Here is a 24,761-nt window from a genome sequence, read left to right as displayed (position 1 = left end):
TTTTCCACTCTCACAAAGGAGCATACTTTTATTTTGAAAGCAAGAGAGCAAGAGTGTCTCTGGTCCTTAACATCCTCCCTCCAAAGAATATAGAAATGAGACACCTGCCACACTGTCTTGCGTGACACATTTACTGCCCAACCATAACTTCAGTATGTTGCTGTCTAGCTGCAGCAGCAAGTTATCAGCCTGTGTTCTGGCCTCTGCAGCAGTGTAAGAAGATAAGGCGGAAGGGCGTGAAAGAAGTTGTCACCACCACAGCCAACTGTTGACGAGAATATGGATTGTCAATAAGGGGATGTGATGTAAGCAAAGTGAGTTTATAGTCAACAGCACCACGCACACACAACACAAGCACAGGAAGTGTGTGTGTGTGTGTGTGTGTGTGTGTGTGTGTGTGTGTGTGTGTGTGTGTGTGTGAGTGAGTGAGTGAGTGAGTGAGTGAGTGAGTGAGTGAGTGAGTGATCCCTCAAAAAAGAAAAAAAAAGGCAGCGAGTTTAATCAGACAAGACAGCTTTGGATGTTTATTAATTCATATGGATTGAATGACATTTTATGACCCAAGATTATCTTGACACACACACACGTTCACGCACACACACATGTTCATGTTCACACGCACGCGCACGCACGCACACACCCCACCAGAGAGACACACAAAGAGCCCTTAAAACACTTCATCTCACAATATCAAATCCGTACAGTGTTCTTTTTTTTTTTAACCAATTCTGACATATAATGTAAACATTTTGCAGAACACACTTTGAATGTTGTTTCCATCACATTTAAACTGCGGAGAGCTCCATTGTCTTGCTACCAAATCCAAGTTTATTGAGCCAAACGTGAATTTTTGCACTCTCTAGTGACCAAGTGTGGCAACATCATTGTGTAAAATCCATTTGGGTTTCACAGTTGTGCTAAAAGTGTCCTTTTCATCTCCTAAGAATTGCAAAAAATAATCATTTCAGATCTTTGCATAAAGATATAAAAACACTGTTTCTGTTCTCAGACTCAGATTCCATATAAGAGGGAAACATTTTAAATTACAGCTCCTGCATCACATGAGTTATCACATTAATGGTAAAATGAAGAGAATTTAAACACAAATGACTGAATACTTCAGGATGAAATTGAGCAAATTGTTTCAACTTGCTCATCTGACACAAATATAAAGTTGTTCCCAACAGTCTTAACAACACAGCGTATTTATTTTATTTTCATCATGTTGTATCACAGAACAGTCTGATAACATAAAGGAGCTGTAACATTAAGTGTTACCAAATATAGTACTTCTGTCTCAACTTCTTTTATTGCACAAAACGTGAGGCTTGTAGGAGCCTCACTAACCAGCCTTGTCTACTGCATTTAATTCCTCTTTTGGCCACATTTCCCCCAAAACCTTTTGAATTATACTATTCCCACTCAGGCTTCTGATGCACACATTACAACTCAGCATTAAAAACAGGTGGTTGGAAATACTAAGCAAACCGTAGACTGGCAGATCGTAACAGATGTGAAACATTGCCAGTGAGGTTTGAACTGTAAAGACTCCTGATGTTCCACCTCACATTCATCACCCTGCTTCTGTCCACCTCCACAGCAATTTGTCCATCATCTTTAAGACATTACTCCCCCAAAAATATCTGTATTACCTTATTTCCCTTCTTCTTCCAACTCTGATCGGACCTCACTAAACCCCCCACCCCTTCCCTCCCCCTCTCTGATGGGTAAAAGACACCAAACACATGAAACAAGGAGTCAGGGCCTTTTCCCTGCAACAGAATGAATTTGGCACATGATGATCGACGGCCGGACGCCACAGGTCAGGTGAGGGTGAGATCACTTGAGTACCTCGTCTGTGCTCTTGAACATGAGAATGGCATTGGAGATCTTGAGGGCGGGGCCAAGCTTGATGCTCATGATCTTCACAATGTCGGTCTGGGTCAGCAGCAGGAAGGCCTCCCCGTCAATCATCTGGGGAGACGCAGACAAAACAGTGGTGATGCAACTGGCCGTGACGGGCAAAGAAATAAGCAGTGAAAATATTCTAAATACAACGTCCACTTAAACGTATTTACCACGTACAACCCCACTTAAAAAAAGATGTACTATCCATTCAACAGACTGTGCAGTGTGCAGTGTAACATCACAGTAAATACCGCAAAGGACTGTTCACACTTAGAAATGTGCAAAGCAAATGCGCATTAACTTAATATTTCATTGACATACACTTGGTGGACTCACCTCTTCTCTGAAGAGACGAGCCTGTTCTTCACAGCCGATTAAATTCTGGACAAACATGAAGACCTGTGGTACAGATACAACCAATTTTAAATAATCAAAGCAGACACAGAGAGAAAAAGAGAGAGAGAGAAAAAGAGAGAGAGAGAGAGAGAGAGAGAGAGAGAGAATACATTAATATGTAGGTGAGGGATACGGTTCGCTTACCTCTTCCACGCTCCATGCTGCCACCTGGCTGGCGTGAATGCCCTGAACGCCGGGCAGCAGCTTACAGTGCTGCTCCCAGCACAGAGAGAGAGTCCTGTCTGTCTGGCTGCTCAGAGCTGACATGAATAGTGACGGATACACGCCTTCTGAGGACATGTCTGAGGTTAAACATACACAGGAAGATATGTTGATTTATGATCACATGGACAAATATTTCTGATTGAAACTGCAGACACGTTGTATTTCCCGGCAGATATTTTGACACATCTTAAGTGGTGCCATCATTAAAGGAGCAGTGTATATGATTGAGTGGCATCTAGTTGTGCGGTTTATCTAACTGAATATCTCTCTGCTCACCCCTCCCTTTCCAGGCATGTGTCGGAGAACTACAGCGGCCTCCAAGTAACGTAAAAATGGGAAAGGTTCTCTCTAGAGTCTGCGTTCGGTTGGTCCATTCTGGACTACTGTAGAAACATGGCGGTGAAACATGGCGGAAATTGTGAAAAGAACCTGCACTGTGTGTGGATCTAAACGCCTCATTCGAAGGTAACGGAGACACAATGAGTCCAAGTTTCAGGTGATTATACTGTAATTAAAAACATAGTTATGAATGATATTATATTAAAATTCTGCCAATAAATCCTGCTTAATGTTCCAAACATTAACACCCCTGAAGCTATAAAATGCTCTCATCAAAGCTTTATGTATCATGCATTTAGAAAACTCACTCTGGTAGTCTCTCTGCTGGTTCTTCCTGTATTTGGGAGGACGGCCAATCCTGAAAACAGAGGAAAAGATCAATGTGAGACAAAGGCAAACATGCATGCATATGCAGGCCAACACACACACACGCACACGCACACACGCACACACACACACACACACACACACACACACACACACACACACACCTGCCACGGAAATGTGTCTTCTTGGTCCTCTGGCCAAAGAAGAGGGTCCTCTTGCACTCTGAGTCTGACAGCTCGGCCTTCAGCCGGCCTTGGTTACGCTCAGCCAATGGGCAGCCGGATATGCAGTGATGGGCAGTGAAACGGCCGGTCACATGGCCTGAACCGTCACAACCAGGAGTTGGACACTTCCTGTTTCAAAGACACAGCCCCGTGGTGCACTTTAAGAAGACGCATGACTTTAAAAGGTTTTGATGTCAGGTATTGATGTGCATCTTGACTAGTTAACCTGGTGAATGAAGAGTAGATTTCAGCTGACCTGTTGTGGAAGCTGTACTTGTTGGCTCTGGGGTGGTTGATGGGTTTACAGGGAACTGAGGATGGGTAGGGGGACTGGCCTGAGGTCGGAGGCTCCCTCACGCCTACAGCCATTACAATACAGACAGATGAACCGTCACACATAGTACTGGAAGGTTATGCCTATTGCTAACGAGTGGTGTAAATACCAAGAGGCTTTTTTAACAGCAGATAGCAAAACCCAGTGTTACTAATAACATTAATGATGGCTCTGTTCTATTCAAGCATGCACAATATGAGGACTCTGAAACTGAAGCAGTGAAATGAAATTCAGCCACTGTTAACTGTATTGTTTGGGCATTTTTTCAATTATGACAAATCAAAATGTCAACATATATAGAAAATAGCTCAGAAAAACTTAGAAAATGAATGCATGAAAAAAAATGGTGAATCAATAAAAAAAAGTAAGAACAATTATTTTTGCTAGGATTTAATGCTATGTAACAATAATAACTTTGATTTGAAATTTGAAGAAAATCAACTTCCAGTTTTGACCGAAGTGCTGGTGGCTACCATGTGGCTGCTGTGCTTTGGTGTCCCGTGGCGGAACTTTGAGTGGGTGACTGGTCGCCTCACACCAGCCTGCTGGGTGGATGTCAGGGTGATCCGAGTCCATCCACTCATCGTAGACATGACTCCAGCCGTCATAATGGACCTGAAGGCGGAATAGAAATATATGATACTGTACACATGCACACACACACTTACAATGCGCACACTCACAATGGGTTCAGGATTGGTTAGAAAGACGTACAGTACATTACAGTATTAGTACATGTAAGCTCTTATTCCAGAACCATTAGCCCAAGGCCACAGCTCACAAGTACACGTAATCAAAGCTGTAATGGACCTGAGGGGGTCTGGGAAACATTTTAAACAAAATTACACACATACATGAACCTAAGACATTTAGTACTTAAGTGTTCATGAAATATAAGCTGACAACACACAAACAGAGCATTACCTTAATGCGATGAATTTCCACTTCCTCCACTGTAGCCACTCGGATCAAACCAGGACTTCTCTTGTCCACAGCCTCCAGTTTCATCTGAGGCTGGAAACTGTGGGCCGCACGCTGGAGACAGAGCAGACAGAGGCAACTTGAATAACGCTGTAACTTGTATGTTCGGCTCGACAACCAAACATGTTGAATGTACTTTCCATAAAGTTTTGGATTTACTTGCACCAAACATCAGTTCTACTATTTAACTTGGGGCCTTTTATGCCTTTTATTTGAGATTTTACAGAAGAAAGATCAGTACATACATTATCATCTGTTATATAAACAGCTGGACTGTGCCTAATTTACTTATTACTGCAGCCCTCTTCAAAGATCCGTCAGCTGTAATGACATTCATGATATACTGTAAGTAACTGATTTGACTGTAACAATGTAACCATGCCTCTCATTATTTGTAATTACTCAGACATTTACAATCAATCAAACTTTACGTATTCATTTTCAGTCTCTTAACTCTGGCTTTGCCATCACTGTCATTGCCTTTTTCTGCCTGCCCATATCACAGCTCCACACACTAGTAATCATTTCATATCATACTGTGAATTAGATCAGAAACAGAACACAGATTCTCCCCTGAACTGTGTTTGTCAGATATCATTACCGGGAACATTATTCAATTCTTTGTTCTCACCACTTTAAAGGCGTCAGCGGCCACCGCCCTGGATCCGGTCTCCTCCAAGTAGTGGGACCAGGAGAACCGGGCCTGATCTGGGTAATCTGGTGCAGCAAAACATAAATTCAACCAAAATCAGTCAGTGAATACAAACATAAAATCTCCTGCCCTCCATATTCAATTTATTTTCTTCAGGATTATGTTAAAGGCCATGCTCTAAAAGTATATTTCAAAAAGGAAGGGAAAAATGTGGGACTAAGTGGGCAGAGATGTTTTTAAAGTTAATGACCCATGATAGGACTATGAACATGATTCAATCAATGATTAACATTGAACACACTTTTCACCTTGGGGTGGTGTTAGGGGGAGGTTCCTCTCCTGGCACCAACCAATAGGGTGAATGTACGGACTGCTGGAATCACACCTGCATTGTTTGACAAACAACAACGTCCAGCAGTTAGGTAGTTTCATTGTAAGAAAAGGAGCTGTTCTCGAGCTGTTCACCTTGATGCTGGAACAGCTTTCACTGCAGATTTATACTGATGTTTGTTTGGTGCTTAGTACGAACACTGAATCAAATAACTGCATTAATTTGATGAAAACCCCAGAGAGAGTTATCACTTAAATGTAAAGCTCTACTGTGCTTGTTAACCTCTTTTAGTTCATTGTTTGGGGTTCATGACGCCTTAACTGGTTCAGCCGCAGCACCGTTACTAACCCAGTTTCCAGCACCAGCAAGAAAGAAAGAATCCCATATTTTTCATCGGAGTTGGTTAATAAGAGCTAAAAGGAGAGTAAATATTAAACATTCATTAGGTGAGCAAAAGCACAACTTCACAATAAATGTTACTATGTCTCCAGTATTTTAGCCATATATTATCTCTATGGTGATATATGTCATGGGGCAGTTTGTTTGTGAGTGGTTCTTCCCCTTAGTGGCCGTGTTTAGATTAACATAGCCTTACTACACCTGTAGTTTGGTTCATTTGGTCGGGACTACATGGTACACTGTTTTTTTTTTTTTTTTTTACAAATGAGCCAAATCTGTAAACATGAAGTTAAACAGATTGAAAGATTGGACATTTCAATCTGCATTGCTCCTTCAGCAATGTCATAGAATATAACAGGCCTAAGTTTCTCCACAACTGTGCAGAAAAAATATTTCTGCAAGATTTTTGATTCAGTCAATTCCCAAAGCCTGTACATCCCCAATGTTTTTGAGGCTCACCAGTAGTCGTATGTGTCATCCCAGTTGTCAAAATGAACCAGGAAGCGCTCGTCCACCACGTCAGTGACAGTTGCTACACAGATGAGGGAGGGGTTCATACGGTCGACGGCCTCCAGCTTCATTCCTATCTCAAAACTGCCCTTCACATCGATCTACACAGAAAGCAGAAATATTAGAAATGACCTGGCAAGTGCACTCGAGGAAGTAGAGACATACAGAGCTGCGGGCTAGCTGATAAATGGTGTGCCAATTGTACTGTTGGACTGTTTCTAAATCAGTTTATGAATTCACCAATCAATAAAACACTAATACAGTTTGATGTATTGCCAGGGCTCTCAAGTTTTTAAGACAGGTAAGCGTGACATCTCTCTCTTTCTCCCCCCGGACGGAGGCACGGCCGGGGGGGGGGGAGGCATGGCCGAGATTACATTTCACCCAGATACAACAGATACGTTTTTCTGATTGGCTATTCGTGTCGCCCATCTCTTTTTATTGATTGGCTGGGGATTCGGGGGAGACGTGCTTGATTCCTCCATGGTGAGGGCAGCGCGACCAGGTCATGTTTGCGCGCTGCGGCACATTAAATAGCCTAGAGGGTTTTTCAGCGTGAGAAATACGATGTGTGGCGGGAGGGCGTGACTTAAGACCGAAATGCGTGACAGTCACGCTCAATGCGTGACACTTGAGAGCCCTGTATTGCCGCTTGGACATTAGCTTAAACATTAGCTTGCAGAAGCAAGTCAACATCAACCCAAACAAGCATAAAGCTTTTTGGTGTCCTTGCGTTAAATATTATTATTAATATATATATATATATATATATATATATATATATATATATATCTATATATATATAGATATATATATATATATATATATATATATATATATATATATATATATATATATATATATATATATATATATATATAACCAGACAGGACAACAGGCCTCACTTTTGGTCTTGTGAAGTGAAAATGTTTTCCGAATGAGATAGAAGCCGCACATTGTTTTTATTATAACTGCTTCTCGTTGGAGTTGGAGTTTCCCCAACACCAAACCATTCACCTCATCCATTGGTACTTGTAGATAATACAACTACCGTATATTATATAGTGGCAGTTACCCTCCCAGGACTGGCAAAGACTTCTTTGGACGCTACTTGTGCTTTCGTCATTCTCAGGTAGTTGGTCCAGGTAAACTCCTCCTCTTTACAGCCTGCAGGAAAAACAGAGATACAGAGAGAAGGTTAAACTGATTCATATTTGATAAAACATCCCGCCATTTAAAGGAATAGTGTGACGTTTTGGGAAATACGCCACTTTGCTTTCTTGCAGGGAGCTTAGCATGAAGGAAACAGGTGGAAACATCGAGCCTGGCTCTCAAGGGCAACACTATCAACTGACCAGCACATTGAACATTCACAAATCAACACTTTTTATCTTGTTTGTTTAATGCATACAAAAACTTGGCTCATTGACTTCCTGGAGTGTCGTCATCAACATGAGGTTGCCAAGCAATCAGCGGAGACTCCATAATTTTAGTGCAAGTTAATCAGTGAGTTTTAGAGGTGCCAGTAGCTGGACTCCCCTGCACATCCCTTCATACCTCATATTTAAATACATATGTCACTTTCACATTACACTTGTTTAAAGTACTGTCATCTCTTTGTCTGTGCACTTTATTTACATTTTAGATTATATTGTAAATGTAATTGTGAATGCTCCTATTTCTTGCACTGTGTTTATTGTTTAAATGTTATGCACTACCCGCCAAGACAAATTCCTTGTATGTAAAAACATACGTGGCAATAAATGGTTCTGATTCTAATTCTGATTCTGATTCTGTTAACTACAGGACAGGGTAAGTGAACATGAAAGAGTGTGTTTGATTCTATTTGCCCTTTGGTCTTTCAGCATGTCCAGAGTGCTCTGACCTCTCACCTTTGGGAGTGTGCAGTTTGTGTCCTGTGCTCTCACACCAGCCTGCAGGATGGATGTCAGGGGAGTTGGCATTCACCCAGAAGTCGTGGCAATCAGAGTAGCCGTCAAAATGAAGCCGCAGCCGGTAACCACAGACCTGGAGGATGACATGACACATTAGATAGACAAAAGCCGGCCTGAGAAGACGACACCGGGGTGAACTCCTCCTGCATGCAAAGCAGCCTGCAGGTGAATGATGATTTCAATCCTAACTAATCAGGGCCCAATTTCTCGTACCTGGCTAAACAAAGTCAAGCAAATGTCCTAATCTCCATCTTAAATTAGCGAGATGATTGACATCAGGCTATCTGGGTTTCTTCACGGCTGATCCGCGCTGAAACGTCTCGTTAATTCTAGCCAGACGTCAGTCATCTGGATAAATGCGCGCGCCCGCTCCTCTTCAGAAGGGATAATAATGGAGCACTGACACCACGATGTTCTAACAGTACAATGCCAAATAAACTCAGAGGAACCTCTTTTTATTTCTCTACTGAGAAGCAGGAGATGATCATGAAGGCATATGAGGAAGTCAATACCGTAGTCATTCACAGCAAACGCGTTGCGAATATTCCAGCGTTTTTGCAACGTTGTTTCCGTGAACGCAACTTTAACACCTGCCCCGCTGCGAGACATAAGCGTCGCAAATATATCAGACAAGTTAAATACGTCAGTGCTGGGAAAATGTATCGGCTAATTTGAAGTGCTTCATCACCCAAATCAATCAGATTATATTTACGAATAAATATATACTTATGAGGATATATGTGTTGTCTGCACGTATGAATCATGTACTATATATGTGTATATACATGTACGTGTAGATTACCATATAACTAGGAGTTTGAATATGTGTATGGGCGGATCAGTATGTATGTATTATTCATAATCAGAAATTCAATCAATTGAAGCAGTGAAAATAAATTATGTGTGATTCTCTGTATTCTCATCACGATCACCTTAATCATATTCTACAATAATGATATGCATGGTGTACTAATAGCACTGTCATATCATTATGAGTGCCTTCAACACATCCATAAGTTTCTTAAGAGCTAAATAAACTTAAGAACAGCGGCATGCAGCGGCTGATAGTCTGTGTCCGAGACGGGCGATCGGCTGCGCCTGTGGTGATCAATGTCCACGGCTCGAGAAGCTCTCGTAAATAAATTATTTCTTGCCGGCAAAATCTATATCGCCGCGTACAGGAAGTCATGATGATGTAAAGGATGGATCCTGGCGATCTGGAAGAACTCTCTCCCTATAAAACTAATATAACTAATATCGCTCCTTCATCAATGAGGAAGGGAGCTGCCTTTTTTGTCCGTGGGAGTGTCCAGCTTATCCAGTGAAGTTCAGTAAGCCTGCCCGGGAGCAGGTTTAAATTTTTGGATGTGTTGCTATGGTGATTAATCTAAGCTTGCTTCGAGAAACCGAGAAAGCCTGACCTACGTCATCTTATCCTGACAATTAGCCCGCTAACTCAGTAAGCCACGTACGAGAAACAGGGCCGAGCCTGGCCATTAAGATCCTTTGACCGTGTTAATGGACGTCTGGCTCACCTCGGCCACAGTGAGGACAAAGTACATGGACGGATGCTGCGGGTCGATGCCTTCCAGCTTCATCCCCTGCTTAAAACCGCTCTTCACTGTTGGCACTCTCTGGGTCTGGACACATTGGGTACAAAGGCAAATATTTCAGTACAGACCACAGAGATTCAAACTAAATGAAGTGAAAACATAGAATGGAGGGTAATTGGATCAAGGCAACAAACAAATAAGAAATACAGAGGACGGCAAACACAGCAAATGGACAGTTTATCATTCTCATATTACTTACAATGTTGAAGCAGAACGTATCTTCAAGACAAAGCTTGCGTTGCCACAATGTTTATATTGTTAAAGAAATAAATCACGTTTAAATGAAGCTGTAACAGAATAATAATATTAATGTGCACCCTTTGGCTGCATACATCATTTTCTTCCAGGTAAATTTACATTCCTTTTTTTGACTCGGGGCGATAGATTTGTCCCTGTGCTATAGGAAGAGCTGCAGTGGTCATAAAGAAAGTAGTAATACATCATGGGTGCCCTGGGTGATCCTGTGTGTAACAGGGCTGTAGCTGAGCCTGAAACTGCAGTCTGATTATTCCACTCAAACGTACCTCTTGGAAAAGCTTGATGGGCGCAGCAACCGATTTGGTTTCCTCCAGATACTGAGCCCACGTCCACTGTTCTGTCTTACTGTCTCCAGCTTCACCAAATATACAAATCAAATAATTAGTTGACTCATTTATACAAGGAGCAGCTAGTGTTTGAAGAGCTGTAATCTTGCAAACAAATAGGGAGGGATACATATTTAATAAAAAAAATGTAAAAAAGTACTCAAAGGTCAGTGAAGGGCAATCTAAAAGGTATTGAGAACATACAGGGCTGGATGAGATCATTACTTGACACTACAATAAAACACAATTCAATGCATGTTCAATGCTGTATGGAATTACATTATATTGTCAGGGATATGTTATTATGACTTGAAGGGAGGAAAACAGGCAAATAAGCAAAGTGCAAAAAAGGATGAAAGATGATATAACAGACAAATTAAAGATTAGTCCAACCTCCTCTGATGTGTCTGCCGTCTGCTTTAGATTCATCCATTTTCTCATCCTAAAATACATGTAATAGAAATAACGCAAGAGCTAAGAGTAGAAATAAAGTATAGTCCCTGAACTAGAGCAAACAAACACGTCACTTTAAATACTTTCAGTAAAGTAACACCATATTAATGCTCCTCTGTCTAAATTCATCAGATATGAGAACATCTACAGTGGCTTGCAAAAGTATTCATACCCCTTGAACGTTTCCACATTTTGTCACATTACACGCCACAAACATAAATATATTTTATTGGAATTTTATGTGAAAGACCAACACAAAGTGTCACACAATTGTGAAGTACAAAGAAAATTATACATGATTTAAAAATTTTCTCACAAATAAAAAACTGAAAAGTGCAGTGTGCAAACTTATTCAGCCCCCAATTATTCAGCAACCAATTGCCTTCAGAAGTTGCCTGATGACTGCTGAATGATTGAATGTTGACCGAATGACTAAATATAGTCCACCTGTGTGAAATCTAATCTCAGTACAAATACAGCTGTTCTGTGACGGCCTCAGAGGTTTGTTAAGAGAATATTGGGGAGCAAACAGGACCATGAAGTCCAAGGAACACACCAGACAGGTCAGAGATAAAGTTGTGGAGAAGTTTAAAGCAGGGTTAGGCTATAAAAAGATTTCCCAAGCTTTGAACATGTCATGGAGCACTGTTCAATCCATTATCCGGAAATGGAAAGAGTATGGCACAACTGCAAACGTACCAAGACACGGCCATCCACCTAAACTTACAGGCCGAACAAGGAGAACACTGAAGAGATGCAGCCAAGAGGCCCATGGTGACTCTGGACGAACTGCAGAGATTCACAGCTCAGGTGGGGGAATCTGTCCACAGGACAACTATTGGGCGTGCACTCCACAAATCTGGCCTTTATGGAAGAGTGGCAAGAAGAAAGCCATTGTTAAAAGAAAACCAGAAGAAGTCCCCGTTTGCAGTTTGCCAGAAGCCATATGGGGGACACAGCAAACATGTGGAAGAAGGTGCTCTGGTCAGATGAGACCAAAATTGAACTTTTTGGCCTAAATGCAAAACGTTATGTGTGGCGGAAACCTAACACTGCACATCACCCTGAACACACCATCCCCACTGTCAAACATGGTGGTGGTAGCATGATGCTCTGGGGGTGCTTCTCTTGAGCAGGGACAGGGAAGTTGGTCAGAGTTGATGGGACGATGAATGGAGCCAAACACAGGGCAATCTTGGAAGAAAACCTGTTGGAGTCTGCAAAAGACTTGAGACTGGGGCGGAGGTTCACCTTCCAGCAGGACAACGACCCTAAACATAAAGCCAGGGCTACAATGGAATGGTTTAAAACAAAACATATTCATGTGTTAGAATGGCCCAGTCAAAGTCCAGACCTAAATCCCATCGAGAATCTGTGGCAAGATCTGAAAACCGACGTTCACAAACGTTCTCCATCTAATCTGACTTTGACCTTGAGTTGTTTTGCACAGAAGAATGGGCAAAAATCTCAGTCTCTAGATGTGCAAAGCTGGTAGAGACAAACCCCAAAAGACTTGCAGCTGTAATTGCAGCAAAAGGCGGTTCCACAAAGTATTGACTCAGGGGGGCTGAATAATTTTGCACACTGCACTTTTCAGTTTTTTATTTGTGAATTTTTTTTAAAAACATGTATAATTTTCTTTGTACTTGTGTTGGTCTTTCACATAAAATTCCAATAAAATATATTTATGTTTGTGGCGTGTAATGAGACAAAATGTGGAAACGTTCAAGGGGTATGAATACTTTTGCAAGCCACTGTATATTTTTATCAGGAGGTTAAATGTAAATAACAATGCCGTCCCACCGTGCCTTCGATGTCAGAGTCTTCCTCAGAGGGACTCAGGTATTCCTTCCTCTTCCTCTTCCTCATGGGCTTCAGGTGATCTGGGTTAAGGGAGGAGACCCTCCCGCCTGCTGGCACCTTCTCCACCCCAACCATCCTCCTGAGGTGCCAAGAGGACAGATACAGTGTTCCTCAAGTCGAAACACATCACCAGACTGTCCTCTCTTTCCTTATTTTCTATTATCACGGTATTTACTTCCGCCTTGTACTCTCCACTGCAGGATTGGTTTTGTTGTACTTTACAGTTTCGCTGTAGCTTATTTGATGGCGTTTTTAAAAGAAATACTCCATCAATAAAAAAAACAAAAAAACACACTATGCTGTTATCCTCACTGCTTTTGTCACGTATTAATCAAATACTTTTTCATATTTTTACATTCAAATTACCATAATAAAAACACATTTTGTTATTTGCCTTTAAAAGTGTCCTGGATTTTCACATGTATATATTACGTAATTAACTTTGGACAACAAGATGAAATTGCAAAAGCCCGTTTTAACCCTAGAACACGAACGTCGGGTGATTTTCACCCGAACGATTGTTGTTACGTTATTTTCATTGTGTTGCTTTTGTCTGAGTTGCGTGGGTCTTTCTGTAGCTTCATGCTGCTCACAGACGTTAGTGAAGGTGGTCTTCCTGCTCCGATCACTGTTTTTTTCTACAGGCACCTGTTCGGTTGATTTTCACCCGACGTTAGTGATAGTGTGACTATTTTTTCCGGATGGGTTTTAACATTGACTTTTAACATTAATTAACTTTTCCTTCACCGAACAAAACTCACATGTCCAAGGAACATGTGGACCAAATAACAAGTTCATAGCTCCTATATTTATATTTTTACTCATGTTTTATTGACGATTCCCTAATTTTTCACCGGATTTTGAGTCTTTTTTCAGGGTCTTCCTGTGATACCTGTTTATTGTTTTATGAGAAGTTCTATAGGGTAAAATAAAAGAATACTTCAACTTGCCTTGTATTGTTGTATTTTAATATATTTAGATGAGAAGTATATTTTATCAAGTACATTATATCGGATGAAATTCAACCGACGTTAGTGATAGTTTGACTATTTTTAACGTTAGTGTTCTAGGGTTAATGATAAAAAGTATCAGTATTACTGACCCTGTATTATTAGGTACCAAATGTTGCGTTATCGCCCGCCTCTAGCATGTGCGAGCATCAACGGAGAAGCAGCTGTTACCAACATACTTGTCAGTGATGGGCTCTCTGCGCAGCTCCTCTTTGTAGGTCCTCTGAGCTCTGGCATCATAGGTTTGCTGTCCCAGTCCAACGAGGACTTCAGGTTTGACCGGCAACAACCTCTCTGGCTCCGCTACTGCAGCTCTTACGGAGCCGACAGCAGCCGACACGTCTGACATGCAGGAGACAAGAGAAGTCATGAAGAGCCTACAGGTTTAAGACTGATAACACAGGTTAACATTTCAAATCTAAAATACTAAAACAATTCAAATACTCTGCTAATCTCTTGTCTTTCTAAATTATTTTGTATTTCCTTTTCTGAATTCATGTGGGGGTTGTTACTGCACTAATACGCGTATTATCCTTTGTGAATAGTATTTCCACTACTTATTGATTACTTTTAACCCTTTTCCAGCTGGATTTTGATTGTTCTCAACATGTGAGTGATGCCTGCTTGCAGCTGCTCTCTCTTCATTTGTCAAGAGTGCTCTGCTTCAGCTGATGCAAGTATTGCTCAAGTGATCATTGAAAGGGATTTGCTGTGAAATATTTAGAGTAGAAGTGCAGCCATATATAGAAAGTAACAGTCGTTAACTAGCGTGACCTGCAACGCCAGGAAATAAAAGCTGAATTTGTATTTCTATCATGCAAAAGTCATCTAAAACCAAAGCAAATAGTTACTTCAAGGTATCTAATTTAAGTAAGTGCAGTACTTTGTGTTCAGATCCTGACATTTATACAACACCGTTATGTTACCACGACTCTACCTGGCTTGTCTGCTGGAGCGCTTTCTGCGCTTGCGGATCTCCCAGAAGTCCCGGCTGCTGGTTCAGTGATGCTGCTGGTGGTCCCTGGGGTGATCAGTGTGCTCAACGTTCCTACATCACTCACACAGAACTGCAACACACACACATGCACGCACACACACACACACACACACACACACACACACACACACACACACACACACACACACACACAAATGTATCCATCTGTTTAAATGTGTCTTGATGGGTGTGGTGGAAACTTTATCATAAATGCTTTATTCTTAAATGTGTAGCTGAACTCTGAAAGCAGAGTTCAGTTCATCTTGACCCAGTCTGAACTGTGCCATCCGGGTGGAACAATAACAGGTGGATCTCTGTAGGTGTTTAGGATTCTTTTTGTTTTCTCCTTTTCTCTCTCTCACTCTTGACTCTCAGGGCCGCAGCCAAACAACATCCTCCAGACAGGCAGCAAGGCTTGTCTGGTGGGACGGAGGACGCTGCGAGGAGGAGCAGGGGGGAAAGGGCAAACATTTCAATAATAATTGTTGATGTATAAAACTCATGTTGAACTATTTTTTGGTGTCAGACCTCCGAACCATCTGTGGTGACGAGCTCTGTCCATTCAATTGAATTATTCCAAGTTTCTGTTAATTTCCATTACAATGGGCAAAATCATTTTGTCCATTCAACCCTTTTTCCTCCACAAAACTATTTAACAGACAATTTCAAAAGAATGTTTGTTTCCATGTTGCCAACCTGTTACTGCGAACTCCTTTATGCTAAACCACTGCAGTGAGTTTCAGTGTGTTCTGGTCGTTGTCATTCACTTAATAACTTACAGCTAAATAAATATGAATATTTGTTAATGATTTAGGATTTTGGTGAGACACTATTCTTCATTGTTAATGTGGCAAAATGCTTCCCTGAACAACTGAAAATAGAATGAATGTATGATAGAATTATAACCTGCGTCTCGAGAGCATCTTGATATTCATACATTTCTGCATCTCACTACTGCATTTTATTTCTTAAACTGCACTGCAACTTTTATATATTTTTTTGCTTTTTTACTGTTTTTTTATGAATGTTCTTAATTGTTTTAAAATCTTGTTTTCTTCTGCATTATGTTTTGATGCTTTTACTGGTTTTATGTGAAGCACTTTGAATCACCTTGTTGTTGAAATGTGCTATACAAATAAACTTGCCTTGCCTTAATTGCTTTTATACAAAAAGTTAAAAGTTGTCTGACTAAAATCTGGTCAACTGTCCAGTAAGTACACTGACTGGATCGTCAAAATCCACAACAATGCTTTAATTGTTGTCATTGGAGTTGGCTCTTTTGCTTTTATATGACAGATGTAAGTTGAGATAGAAAAGAAGAAATTATCCCACATTTAAACCAGACAGGTACTGAGTATTTTCATCGTGTCTGTATTAAATTCACATCGTAGCACAGGCGGATAAACAATTAGCAGCCGTTTCAATTTACCTTGAGGTTGCTGCTGGGCAGGATGGCCAGCCCCTCCTTCCACTCGAGGACGTGGACAATGCTACAAGCCCCGCCCACCTGTGCGGTCAGGGTGGGTGTGGCTGTTTCGTTGGCCCTGCCTCCTTTACCTGGGTCTCCTATGGCAACAGCTGGAGTCACCTCCAGCTTTTGATGAGTGGCAGCAGGAGCTGAGGAGAGAGATGCGTTCAAATTCATTCAACTTCCTGCCTGAGCTCACCCACAAGCAGCTGTGGGACAATAGCAAAATGTCATGTCACGATTATCCTGGCCATATAATTGTAATTCGTGATATTACCAACAATATTATTAGCATCATATAAAGTCAATAAACAATCATTTAAAAGAGTCCTATGGTTGGCTGTGGCTCAGGAGTTTGAGCGGGTTGTCCACTAATCAGAAGATCAGCTCTTTCAGTCCTCAGTGTCACTGGGCAAGATACTGAACCTCACATTGCTCCGGGAGACAAATGCAAGTCCATTTAAATTTAGCTTTGCTCTGAAATAAAATCGTCAGACATCGTATAGTTTCAAAAAATAATCAAAATCAATGCACCAGATACTGGAAACTCAAAATACCGTCTTTTACACTCCATGCTTTCTTAAATCTGGTGCCTATATTCCCTACAATGCAACTCACTCAACTGCCAACAGTTCGGCCAAATTACGATGTGTTATGCTAGTAGCGGCTAATTTAGGCTAGAGCACGAGGAGCAGAGAGGTCTGGTAAACTCACTTGCTTCTCTCTGACATTCCCGGATTTCATTCTCTTTTATTTTCAAACTTTTAGTCTTCATCCCCAACCCGAGGCTGACTCCAGTGACATCACTTGAGACCCCAGGTCCCGCTTTAAACCTCAAAAGACTTTATACAACTTTTCTTTCACAAGGGCCGTAGCACCCAAGACCCGTGGGCCAACTTTGATGTGTAAAGCTGACGAGTCCCCCTTTAAAGGGCCAGTGGGATTAGATGGCATTTAGCAGTGAGGTTGCAGATTCTTCCTTCCACTCACTTTCCAAACCTCGAGAAGAACATTCAGGGGTCTTTAACATATAACATGAGAGGCCCTCTGTGGAGTCAGTGTTTGGTTTCTACTTCCTGGGCTACTGTAGCAACATGGTGGGGCAACTAGACAAGCTGCTTGAAGGAGGACCGACTCCCTACATGAGAACGGTCTGATGCTCTCTGTATGTCTCCCACGTCACTACACAATATACCTGATGAGACGGTAGCTTGTACGCGTATCTCTGAGTTAAAGGAAGGTCTCTGTGAATGTGACCACACTGTGTGCCCCCCTATCATACCCGTGCGCACCTGGTAGGAGGAACGCCGTGGTGGTGTGGGCTTGGGGCCGAGCCTTCTTGGCCACACCATCACTGCCACAGATGAGGACGGCCTCGCTCGGGGACGAGGAGCAAGGGTCCAAAGGGGGGCGATCAGGTTCTTTGGGGAGAGTCTCCATGTTCACTTTGGCACTCATAACGGCGTCCCTGTCCTTTACTCCGGAGCACTGGAGAGAAAAGAGTATGAGGCACAGTACAAAGCAATGCTCTCAACCGAAGAACACGGTAACAGGTTTATGGCACATGAAGGTGAACTTTTTGTGGAATTATTTCTTATTAAATTATATATAACACATATATTTATATTATAAATATATTTGTATACAGAGTGTACACACACACACAGACACAACTGACTTGGCTAAAAGGTTATCGGTCGTCTGTCCTGTCACCTGCAAAATTTGGTTGTTATTGTTTGATTCTTCACATTTTCTTGTAGTTATCATTAGTTATCCAGTTATAATTCATTACAACGGTATTAATACAATGCACATTGATAAGAACAGATTTAAAAATAAGTAAAGACCTGAGTCCACTTTGGTGCATTTCTCAACATTTAAAATGATATCAGATTTTAGATATGACTATAAAGCCTCTGCTGATAGGGACTTCCCCCTCCAAAAATGGCTCTGAGAAACATGGATTAAGATTAATCAAATGTAAACTATTTTAAGGATGCCATTTACAGAGTGATGGCAGAGGCTTCCTCCGTCAAAAGCCATGACCCCGTGTGACTTTCTAACAGCCATCCATTAAGCTACATCCAATAAAAAGGCAATAATGGTGACAGCAACATTTACGCACAAGCTGAAGTACACACACTAAAAAAAAATACATTTCAGTTAAAATGGCGGAGGCAAACACATCCAGGAGACAGAAGAGGAAAAAAAAAAGAATAAAAGCAGTGTCTGAAACCCTGTGAAAATGTAATTTAGTGAAAAATGAACCATGTCACCCATTCCAGCTGCATCTCAAATGAATGAGCAACGTTTTCTCTTCACAACACCGTTAAGCGTGTTAGATACGTTAGTAAAACTGCTTATTTAAAAGTATTTAACTCGATAGGTTAATGAGGCGCGTGATACCTCAAATATACATTTTAAAACGGAAAGCAATTGTGGTTGATTACATCCTAAACGGCAAACCGCTTTGCCTCAAAACACATATTTACACCGGTCCCTCTAAAACGTCTGTGGCTAAAAGACGTTCTGATCTGACACAATAACGGGAATAATTATGAACGTGAAATAAATGTGGTTTCAGATCAATTCGGAACTGAAATTTGGCTTACCAGCTATTATCTCCTGCGGCTCCGGGGCTCTGACTGCGCATGCGCGAGCCCCCAGTACAGTCACCGCTCGTTGACTACAATGCAACGCCAAAAAAAGACTTCGAGCGCAAGCGGAGCGGTGTCGAGATGTGAGAATAATGTAGTGGACTGCCGATTAGTCGGGAGACTGGAGCTCGGTCGCTTTTATTTCACTTTTTTTTTTTTAAAACACAGATCTGCCACATTCATCCTGTTCATTTAGCCACAAAGAGCAGCCCTGCCGTGAAAGAGCATTTATTATATAATTAGCAGGATATAGGTCATGTCGATACTGCAGACAAGGGTTCTGTGATGCCGACAGGAAACAAAAATCACACGGCGGGATCATTTTATTAAGATCTTTAATTGAACATACAATAAAAAAAAAAAGGGACAATAATCCGTTAGATCTCATTTGCACGGGAAAAAAAAAACTGTTCCACAAGATGGAGAGTGGGGGGGTGCATTCACCAAGTCTTATGTTTGAAATAAACCCACAAACACACACGCTGCAGAGATGTCAACTGTGTACCTTTAAGTACAAAAACTCCAGTACTCGCTGCACACTTCAAATAAGCAGAGGCATGACAAACCCTGTGTTCCCTGGATTCAACTTGCAGAAAAAGGGATGCAATACAGATTGAAAATTACTTTCAGGGCTGCAATCAAAACAAATATGAGAAAATGGGTCATTGCAATCGAGCCTTGGAGTTCTAAGCAAACAAGAAATAAAATCCAGAAAGGAAAAGGATCTTCCACACATTACCTGCTCAAGATTACAAAAAACCTAAGTCTGTAGCAACAAAAGGAAGAAATATTTTTTTTGATGCCAACACATGGTTTATGTACAAGAGGTTAAAAGGAGATCACAGTTCCCCTAATGAAAGTTGTTCAAATATGACATACAAACCCTTATTCTTTAGTAAATATGCAGCTCTGCAGTATAAGTACTTGCATCCCAGCTGTGCATTTTGGAGTACCACAAAGATCAGCCAATTCCATGAGAAAGCAATTATTGAGACCGCGGCTCAAAAAAGGGGGAAACTGCTCCAACGCTCCAGCCGAGCGCTACTTTTCTCCTACAACCACACAGTTGAATGAACGTGAAAACGTAACGGTTGCATCAAACTGTTTGATGGACAGAAATGGACTAGGAGCACTTGCTAGCACAATGCTAGGAAGGTTTTTTTTCTCTGATCTACAAATCAAACAATGCCGGTTACAACTGAGACTCATGTCTAAAATTATGAAAGTAAAATAAAAACTATTTTCACGAGGCTATAAATCAGTTTGACGAGAGACTAAACCTACAGTTTACCGATCAAGTTTAAGTTACTGTGACAGAGTGACTTGAACGATCGCAAATTAAAGCGCTAAAGGTTTCAAGACCAGCTTCTTTTGACTATATTTCAGTTTTTTCTATATAATTGAGAAAATGTTTTGTTTATTTCTTCTTGTTTTTTTAGAGGCAAACGATACAGAAATCTAAATTACTGTGGTGCTTCCTCTAATAAAACAGAATCTAAAACATGTTTAAGACAAGTTGAAGGAGAAAAGTAGACAAGCCAGGAAGCATAAGCCAGTACGACGACATTGCTCACTATGTACAGCAGAGGGATCGAGCTTGACACAGAGAAATGCCTCTTCTTAATTCCACTAATCCTGAGACGCCGATCTAGACCTTGAGCGAGATTTCGAGCGGGAGGCTGAACGTTTCTCCCTGGACTTGGATCGGTGGTCATCCTCGTGAGGGGATGGGGAGCGGGGGGGAGATTTGGTGAGACTCGCCTCCTTCCCGTTGGCCATCGGGGACGCTGAATGACTGCGGGACTTGTCGCCACATATCTCCTTGGAACGACTGCGAGTAATGCGCTCCGACTTCACCTTCGAATTACTCTTTGAACGGGACTTTGATTTCCGGTCAGCTGAACGAGACCGGGATTTGCGGGAGCCTGAACGGGACTTTGATTTGCGGGAGCGAGAACGGGACCTGCGGTTACGAGATTTGCTTTCTCCCGACTTGGAGCGAGACTTTCTTCCCGATCTGGAGCGGGAATGGCGACGTCTCTTGTTGCTCGGGGAACGAGACCTGTAGGGGATTAAAAACGCAAATCCTTTACACGACTGTGCCATTTAACAATATTAATTAATTTCCGGCATAAGATCCAATACATAACCTCCATTTCTGACTTATCTATGACAATATTTCAAGTTGAACTCCGATCTGTATATTCATTTTTTTAAGATTAGACGCATTCTCACCTGGAGTGGGATCCGGAGCGGCTCCTCGAGCTCCTGCGGCTCCTGCTACGGGAGCGGCGGCGACTACGAGACCTAAAGATCACAGCACAAAGTCAAAAACCTACAGCCAATTTCTGTGCAAGATATCAGTGCTACATGTTTGTTTGGAGGGGGGTCAGGGGTATCTTCGACAAAAAGTCTGAAGCGTCAAACAGCGTGTTTGGCGTTCCCACCTGGAGCGGCTGCCGGAGTAAGACCTTCGCTTGCGAGATTGCTCCGCCACAAGACGAATCTTCCGTCCGTTAATATCTGTACCATCCAGCTTGTCAATGGCCCTCTTCAGGTCCGACTCGGAACGAAACTCGATCACACCCTCATTTGTGCGTTCCTTGTGGGCATCTGCGTAAGTCACCTCTCCTGCCTGACGCATGAAGTCCTGTGGGACATTAAAAAACAACATTAAAAGAGGAAAAACAACCAAATATGCAGGCAATCTGCCTGAGCAGTCATGGTGTAAAACATCTCAACATTTCCCCACAGTTAACCGAACCAAGGTTAGTATTTGAATGTGTACCTTGAGGTCTTGCCAACTGCAGCGGCTGGACAAGTTCTCCACGATGAGACGGTACTCCGTACGGACTGGAGGTCCATACTTATCCCTGCCAGTGTGGCTCCGGCTGCTATAACCGCTACCTTTTAAAAACAACAGCAAATGAAAGTTAGAAATGGCCGAGACACGTGAACTACTGGCCCAGATGATCAAATGAACACAAGGCAGTGACCTGCCAGATAAAAGTCCAAGGGTGTATACATTTGAATTTAATAATGACAGGGGTCCCTCTGATCCCATTTTCAAACACAGAGGGTCAGATAATTGATCTATAGGCCACTACGCGGGCTCTTTGTATCGTTTGTATTGTTCAGCATTTTGATGTTGTTCTCTACTGCAAAGAACACCACTGCATCTGTTTCCGGCAATACAAAGCCTGTCTTACTCCGGTACATCAAACTGTGATGGTTTAGCCGCATAAACAAATGAACAGTGATGTTCTTTCAAGACGAACCCTGTAACACAAACAGAAAGGAGGTATCCACATAGGTTGCGGTCAAGGACACTGTTTGGTCTAATTGATAAAGAACGATATAACACATACTCCAATCTTTTGGCATTTTACCGGATGTCGGTCTGAAATTTTGTTTTCCAGTTCTCTCACTTACAACACTTCTTGTGTTTGTAAGTTCTTTACTTGAGCCGCCCACTTATGTTTGTTGTCAACATAAAAACCAATGGCAATCCTCACCATCACCCCTGGTCTATTGGCAAAAGGCTGTTGTCATCATGGCTTCCGGTTAGGTCAGCCAAGGATCAAGGGGGGGCAAAGGTCACACACACATTGTAAGGTGAAAGCCAAGGCCAAACGGGACAGGCAGTCATCTTAGCCAGTCATCTTTAGCCTCAATGGACTCTCAGCCTCAGCCCGCAACTGGACTCTTTCAAATTGAAACATCAAGGACTTTTGTTAATGTTGAATATAAAAATATATACCAAAGTTAAAAAATACACATTTCACATGAAAATGTTCTTGTTATAATGATAATGCTAGATTTAGGTTTGTAGTGATAATTTGCGATTAGCTTTCTTCTGTGGTGCAAACAACAAAATGGAATATCTAGGCCTTAAAAACATGGCAATCTAGCAATTATCATCCAAGAGATCTTTGCAATCTGTGTTAGGAAAACAAGCTATTTTGGCTAAAGCCAACTCTAAAGCCTGAGTTCTGCTATTGGAGGTTTCTGACTTGCATATTATTGCTCCGCCCCGATAATGAACTACAGACCATTCAACAGTGGCCCGTGATCACAAGGGAGGAGCAAAAACCAGCAGGTCGCCAACCCTTGATGGCAGGAAATTAGATTTGTTCAGCAGAATGCGGCCAAACACGCAAAACAAAGTTTAGCTGTGTGCTCAAGAAGAAGAATAAAGTTTGTGAGTGCAAGAAGGATATAAATCAGGAACGTCTCCATGTGGACATAAAATTAAACGAGTATAGTGCCAAATAATGTTACAGCAGCTCTCAAAAACTAGCATGCAATCTGAGCCATATTAAATATGTAGTCTTGTAACACTATCATAGGATGGTTGGGATTATAAACCGTGGCACCTGAAATAGTCAACGTGTAAATTTGTGCTGCAAGTACGAAACAACATAACGTCTCTGTGCAGTCCACATCGACACCTCGCCCCAGGGGGAAGGGGAAGAGAGGGTATCTCATAACAGACTGCACTTACTGCGCCCACCGCCCGAGTTGCGCCCACCGTCCGAGTTGCGCCCACCGTAGCCATCTCGATCTCTCCGCGGCCCGCGAGCATTTTCTACGATCACCCGCTCCCCGCACAGCTCCTTCCCGTTCAGCTCGTACACAGCGTCGTCAGCGTCCCGGTTGTCCTCGAACTCCACAAACCCGTAGCTGGAACGGAAAGACAGTTTAAGATACACACGTAAATGTAACAACAGCTGCGGCGGCTCAAATTATGTCCCCCTTTCGACACGCCATGTGTCCGTCTCCAGTGCTCAGTTTAGCTGGGCCCGCTAGCTCCGCGATGAAACCAACACAAAGACGCCATGTTGGCCACGCGAGCGAGATTAAAGTTGAGGAATTAAACAAAAGAACATAAAAACAAATTCTCGGGGTTTAAGTTTACAAGCCAACCGGCCTGCGGAGACGAACATATATTTAAGGGGTAAATTGGTTAAAAAGCACAACGTGCTTCTGAACCAGCACCGACGTCGTTCACGTTAACGGTTACGTTAACGCTCGCGAGGCAACTGTAGCTAACCCGCGATCGCATTTCCGTCAAATACTCACCCGTTCTTCAAATCTACTTCCATGAGCTTTCCATATCCACTGAAAAACCGCTGAATGTCCTTTTCGCGGACATTATAGCTTAGTCGTCCGATATAAACACGAGGCATGACTTCTCGACTGTTTCTCTGCGGCTCGTTACCGAGTTGAACAACGTCTTCAGAAAGCCGTGAGCGCTGCCTGCCTCGGCTTTTTCTTCTTCTCCTTCTTGGTCGTGGTCTGCTTCTTCTTCGTTGGTGTTTACTCGAAAGCCGGAAAACCAGTTTAGAGGCAAATTGCCGCCACCAACTGGACTGTTGTGTGCAACAAGACACGCAAGAGACAATGGGCAATGACTGCTGTTCCCCAAGAGACTTGACAATTCAAAGTAATGTGTTGGGCTTTTTATAATGGCTGAAGAGGGCGATTTATTTTGATACGATTTTTTACATTGAAGTTGTATTTGTTTGACTGTTT

General features: G+C 42.1%; 2 protein-coding genes across 3 annotated transcripts; both read right to left on the bottom strand.

Moving 5' to 3' along the window:
* Positions 1-1,839: 1,839 nt before the first annotated feature.
* l3mbtl1 (L3MBTL histone methyl-lysine binding protein 1) lies at positions 1,840-18,027 on the bottom strand (the record flags this gene model as incomplete). The annotated part of the gene is made up of 21 exons (XM_079225694.1): positions 1,840-1,974; positions 2,245-2,307; positions 2,449-2,606; positions 3,177-3,226; positions 3,360-3,548; positions 3,676-3,778; positions 4,227-4,368; positions 4,678-4,788; positions 5,366-5,451; positions 5,695-5,771; positions 6,576-6,727; positions 7,702-7,793; positions 8,519-8,654; positions 10,117-10,221; positions 10,719-10,807; positions 11,172-11,220; positions 13,035-13,173; positions 14,284-14,446; positions 15,042-15,171; positions 16,531-16,718; positions 17,862-18,027. 21 exons carry the CDS (start codon positions 18,025-18,027, stop codon positions 1,840-1,842), a joined length of 2,523 nt encoding a protein of 840 aa, XP_079081820.1.
* Positions 18,028-19,551: 1,524 nt separating this feature from the next.
* On the bottom strand, positions 19,552-24,456 carry LOC306743145 (serine/arginine-rich splicing factor 6-like). 2 transcript variants are annotated; one of them, XM_079225632.1, is made up of 6 exons: positions 24,309-24,456; positions 23,731-23,909; positions 22,015-22,133; positions 21,674-21,876; positions 21,462-21,533; positions 19,552-21,288 (listed from the first exon to the last, which is right to left on the bottom strand). In XM_079225632.1, exons 1-6 carry the CDS (start codon positions 24,413-24,415, stop codon positions 20,856-20,858), a joined length of 1,113 nt encoding a protein of 370 aa, XP_079081758.1. In that variant the 5' UTR covers positions 24,416-24,456; the 3' UTR covers positions 19,552-20,855. The 2 variants fall into 2 exon arrangements, with proteins under 2 accessions (XP_079081758.1, XP_079081759.1); XM_079225633.1 differs by having other exon boundaries at positions 23,758-23,909.
* Between the last annotated feature and the right edge of the window lie 305 nt (positions 24,457-24,761).

This window comes from Taurulus bubalis (genome assembly GCF_910589615.1).
Source record: "Taurulus bubalis genome assembly, chromosome: 11".
Taxonomy (NCBI): domain Eukaryota; kingdom Metazoa; phylum Chordata; class Actinopteri; order Perciformes; family Cottidae; genus Taurulus; species Taurulus bubalis.
The sequence above is the reverse complement of the archived record's forward strand: the minus strand, read 5'-3'. Positions and strand labels throughout refer to the sequence as shown.